At 41.5% G+C, this 5,000-nt stretch overlaps 1 protein-coding gene across 2 annotated transcripts in view; it reads left to right on the top strand.

Moving 5' to 3' along the window:
- The first annotated feature begins 1,270 nt into the window (after positions 1-1,270).
- The window catches only part of mkrn2 (makorin, ring finger protein, 2), a 23,877-nt gene continuing 20,147 nt past the window's right edge, over positions 1,271-5,000 (top strand). For both annotated transcript variants that reach the window (XM_080054416.1, XM_080054417.1), the window contains exons 1-3: positions 1,271-1,355; positions 4,233-4,361; positions 4,995-5,000. The exon at positions 4,995-5,000 is cut by the window's right edge and continues 80 nt beyond it. In XM_080054416.1, coding sequence (XP_079910542.1) covers positions 1,330-1,355; positions 4,233-4,361; positions 4,995-5,000 — 161 coding nt within the window. In that variant the 5' untranslated portion in view covers positions 1,271-1,329. The remainder of the gene's footprint in view (positions 1,356-4,232; positions 4,362-4,994) is intronic.

Raw genomic sequence — 5,000 nt, forward strand, 5'->3', positions numbered from 1 at the left:
TTTGTTTTTTTATTTATTTATTTCCTTTTTTATTGCTCAATTGTTTTATTTTGTTTTATTTATGTTTGTATTATTATTTTTTTAACCATGTTCAATAAAGACTAATAATAATAATAATAATAATAATTGTGTCCTTGGGCAAGACACTTCACCCACCTTGCCTTGTGTGAATGTGTATGACTGCTGTATGTTTGAGGTGGTGGTCTGAGGGGCCGTAGGCGCTGAATGGCAGCCACGCTTCCGTCAGTCTGCCCCAGGGCAGCTGTGGCTACTATGGTAGTTTACCACCACCAGTATGACTGTGTGTGAATGAATGGAACCTGGAACCCTGTAAAGAGCTTTGAGTGCTTTGAAAAGAGCTAGATAAATCCTATCCATTATTATAATCCATTGAGATTGTAGATGTCAACGCTCCCTTGCTAACCCCTCCCTTTGTGGGAGAATTTACAGAAGCTACGGTGGCCTTCAAGGACAAGAAGCTATAGTTACTAAAGATGGCATCATCCACCACTGCCTCAAGTCTTTCCACAATATCAAGTGATGAGGTGAAGATGTATTTAGTTATTTATTCTATAGTACTTCTTCTTCTTGGCCCACTGTATATAAAAACGTGTAAGGCAGTCTATGGTAGGCCTACTTTCCCAAAATGATCAACAAATGAATGAGCTATAGGCTATACATTCTTTCTGTTTTTTTTAAATATTTTATACTATTGTTGTCGTGGAAACAAAACAGGCTCATAATTAATACATAGTGAAAGAATGGTCCAGAACACGTTTTTTTTTCTCTTTTGTTTTTCAATTAACTTTATTGCACAATTTTCACATAAATGAACAGTAAGCTACTCCATATATCTTATCAGCTGATATAATATAATATAGACGTGTATACATGTTTATTGAATAATACAAATAAACAGTACAATACTATTTAAAAAATACATAAATAATAATAAACCTAGAATGGTCCAGACCACTTTTTTTTATTATATATTTTATTGACAATCAGCAATATAACAACAGCCAGGCGGTACAGAAATGGCAGATATACAAAAATACAAAATGCAGCATTGAGTTAATTAACAATATTGTATAAAGCACACAGTGTTCTAATAGCTTTCTTATTTCTAGAATATATATTTTAAGAATGGTCCAGAACACACGAGACCACAGACGGCCTGATGGCCAACAGCTGACGTCACCCGTGGAAGTGACGTCAGCCGCCGTTAAACCGGAGGAACGTTCCGCCGTGTCCGTCGGAAGGATTTGAACGCGACACCATCGCGACGGTTTGGACGCAGCCGTTTGAAGCCGAAACTCCGCGAGGAAGATGAGCACCAAGCAGGTGACGTGCAGGTGAGTCCGTCTGTCCGTGTGTGTGTATATGTATGTATGTGTGTGAGTGTGTGGTCTGTGTGTGTTGTGTGTGTGTGTTGTGTTGTGTGTGAGTGTGTGGTCTGTGTGTGTTGTGTGTGTTGTGTGTGTGTGACACAGATCATGGCCGCGCGCAGGGCTAATGTTTTTAGCTCTTTGTAGCTACCTGTTAGCTCGTGTTCCCGCTGTCAGTGTTAAACCTAGCGTAACGTTATCTGATCGTTCTGACTCACGGGAGGGCGGACACAATAATGAGAAACACACACACGGTCACAAAGCCCGCTAACCACACACATGCTTTAGACATAGCTTTCAGATGACATTGCGAATTGCCAGTTGAATGGTGGCTGCTATTACATCTACGTTGCCCACCATCTCTACCATTGTGTCCTTGAGCAAGACACTTAACCCCAAACTGCTCCAGGGGCGCTGTACTGTGGCTGACCCTGTGTGAGGACCCCCTCTGGAGTGTGTGTGTGTGTGTGTGTGTGTGTGTGTGTGTTACTGTGTGTGTGTGTGTGTGTGTGTGTGTGTGTGTGTGTGTGTGTGTGTGTGTATTACTGTGTGTGTGTGTGTGTGTATTAATGTGTGTGTGTGTGTGTGTGTGTGTGTGTGTGTGTGTGTGTGTGTGTGTGTGTGTGTGTGTGTGTGTGTGTGTGTGTGTGTGTGTGTGGTAATTGTCTTTGGTGCCAAAGATGAACAATTAAAAGTCAGCGCACAGCTTACATCCATTATGCTAGAAACTACACCCCAAGCCAGAAATCTTGGTGTTGTCGTAGACTCCGACTTGAATTTCAAGAAACACATTAAATCAATTAATAAGTCTGAGTCAGCATACTACCACCTTAAGAACATATCAATAATTAAAGGGCTTATGTCTCAGCAAGATTTAGAAAAACTTGTCCATGCATTTATCTTTAGTAGACTTGACTACTGTAACAGTGTCCTTGCTGGCCTTCCAAAAAAATCTATCAGACAGCTTCAGCTAATTCAGAACGCTGCTGCTCGAGTCCTCACTAGGACCAAAAAAGTGGATCACATTACCCCAGTTCTGAGGTCTTTACACTGGCTTCCTGTCACTCAAAGAATTGATTTCAAAATACTGATGTCGGTTTATAAAGCACTAAATGGTTTAGCGCCAAAATACATTACTGATATGCTGATACGTTATGAACCGTCCAGAGCCCTTAGGTCAGGGCTATTCAATTAGTTTAGAATGTGGGCCGGTTGGTGGAAATGATCCAAAATGAGGGGCCAGAAAAAAATGCCTAAAATTGATGATCACCACATCAATAGCTACATATACTGTAAAACACTACAACGACATAGGAGTGCATATATTGTCTTTGTTTTATCAAATAGAGTTCACCAGCTTATCAGAAAAATCCCTATTTGATTAACATAGGCTGCCTGTTGTTTAAGTGTTTAACAATCTTATCAGTTCAGGAAAACACAATAGGTTAACTCTTCAACAGCTTATCAAAATACATAGAAATAAATGTACTCTAAGTGCAACAGCTTATCAAAATACAGGTAGGCCTAGGTTTACTAAGAGTGCAACAGCTTATCAAAAAACATATAAATAAATGTAGGCTACTCTAAGTGCAACAGCTTACAGTGTTTCCCCCAGAAAATCTCTTAGACAAGGGGTCACTGTCCAGGGTCATGGGAGGCGCAGCGCGCCGCGGCAAAAATTTTGGCTGTATTTTGCTCAAAGATGCCAATGCACAGTACAGAAATAAACAACTGCTTATTTGAATACAAAAAAACTACAGACACTGACTTTACAGTTGTGCAATTTTGTTTGCTATGTGAAGGTACAAATTTTGTGCAAACATGCAAAGTTCTACTGGTGCAATATTATGCAGACACACTAAATACAAATAATGGACCATACACTTACACTGCGGTACAATCGCGCCCGCAAAGCTGCATACACAGAGCAGCTGATAGAGAAAAGCTTGGAGACACATGTGCACATTTATTTACTGCAGATCGCGGCCTTTCGTGCAGTTATGACCATGTAAAAGCACACATCACACGAGCTAGTACATTGATGGTGCACCACTAAAAAAAAAAAGTTTTTTTTTTTTTTTTCTTTTTTTTGGTTCGGTCGGTAGTCAAGGCGGGGGCCAATAAATATTCCTTCGCGGGCCGCACCTGGCCCGCTGGCCGCCTATTGAATAGCCCTGCCTTAGGTCGTCTGGGACAGGTTTACTTACAGTCCCCAGAGTTAGGACTAAACAAGGAGAAGCAGCTTAGCTTTTAGTTTTTATGCACCAAATATCTGGAACAAACTCCCAGAGAACTTGAGGTCTGCTGCAACTCTCAGCTCTTTTAAATCAAGTCTGAAGACTTTTCTGTTTCCATTTTAACCTGTACTTTTTATTTTATTTACTTCTTTTTATTTGCTTTTAAATGTTTTATAATGTGTTTTATGTATTCTAATCTTGCCCCTGTAAAGCACTTTGAGTGGCCTTGTGTGTGCATTGTGCTGTAGAAATAAATTTGCCTTGTGTGTGTGTGTGTCAGGTACTTCCTCCACGGTGTGTGTATTAATGTGTGTGTATTAATGTGTGTATTAATGTGTGTATTACTCTGTGTGTGTCAGGTACTTCCTCCACGGTGTGTGTATTAATGTGTGTGTATTAATGTGTGTATTACTCTGTGTGTGTCAGGTACTTCCTCCACGGTGTGTGTATTAATGTGTGTATTAATGTGTGTATTACTCTGTGTGTGTATTAATGTGTGTATTACTCTGTGTGTGTATTAATGTGTGTATTACTCTGTGTGTGTATTAATGTGTGTATTACTCTGTGTGTGTATTAATGTGTGTATTACTCTGTGTGTGTGTGTCAGGTACTTCCTCCACGGTGTGTGTCGGGAGGGCAGCCGCTGTCTGTTCTCTCACGACCCGAACAACAGCAAACCTTCAACCATCTGCAAGTTCTACCAGAGGGGAGTGTGTGCTTATGGAGAGCGCTGCAGGTCTGTCTGTCTGTCTGTCTGTCTGTCTGTCTGTCTGTCTGTCTGTCTGTCTGTCTGTCTGTCTGTCAGTCAGTGAATATCTCCTCATGATCCACTACCTGTCTGTCTGTCTGTCTGTCTGTCTCCTCATGATCCACTACCTGTCTGTCTGTCTGTCTGTCTGTCTGTCTGTCTGTCTGTCTGTCTGTCTGTCTGTCTGTCTGTCTGTTCTGTCTGTCTGTTCTGTCTGTCTGTTCTGTCTGTCTGTCTGTCTGTCTGTCTGTCTGTCTGTCTGTCTCCTCATGATCCACTACCTGTCTGTCTGTCTGTCTGTCTGTCTGTCTGTCTCCTCATGATCCACTACCTGTCTGTCTGTCTGTCTGTCTGTCTGTCTGTCTGTCTGTCTGTCTCCTCATGATCCACTACCTGTCTGTACTGAAACTGTGATTTTGACAAAAAGCCATTTTGCTGATCCACACGGCCGTGTAGCGTTTAAGAGTCTGTTGTGACCTGTGTGTGTGTGTGTGTGTGTGTCTCTGTCTCTGTCTCTGTGTGTGTGTGTCTCTCTCTGTCTCTGTGTGTGTGTGTGTGTGTGTGTGTGTGTGTGTGTGTGTGTGTGTGTGTGTGTGTGTGTGTGTGTGTGTGTGTGTTTAGGTATGA

The sequence above is a fragment of the Ammodytes marinus genome (assembly GCF_949987685.1).
Source record: "Ammodytes marinus genome assembly, contig: scaffold_204, whole genome shotgun sequence".
NCBI lineage: Eukaryota > Metazoa > Chordata > Actinopteri > Uranoscopiformes > Ammodytidae > Ammodytes > Ammodytes marinus.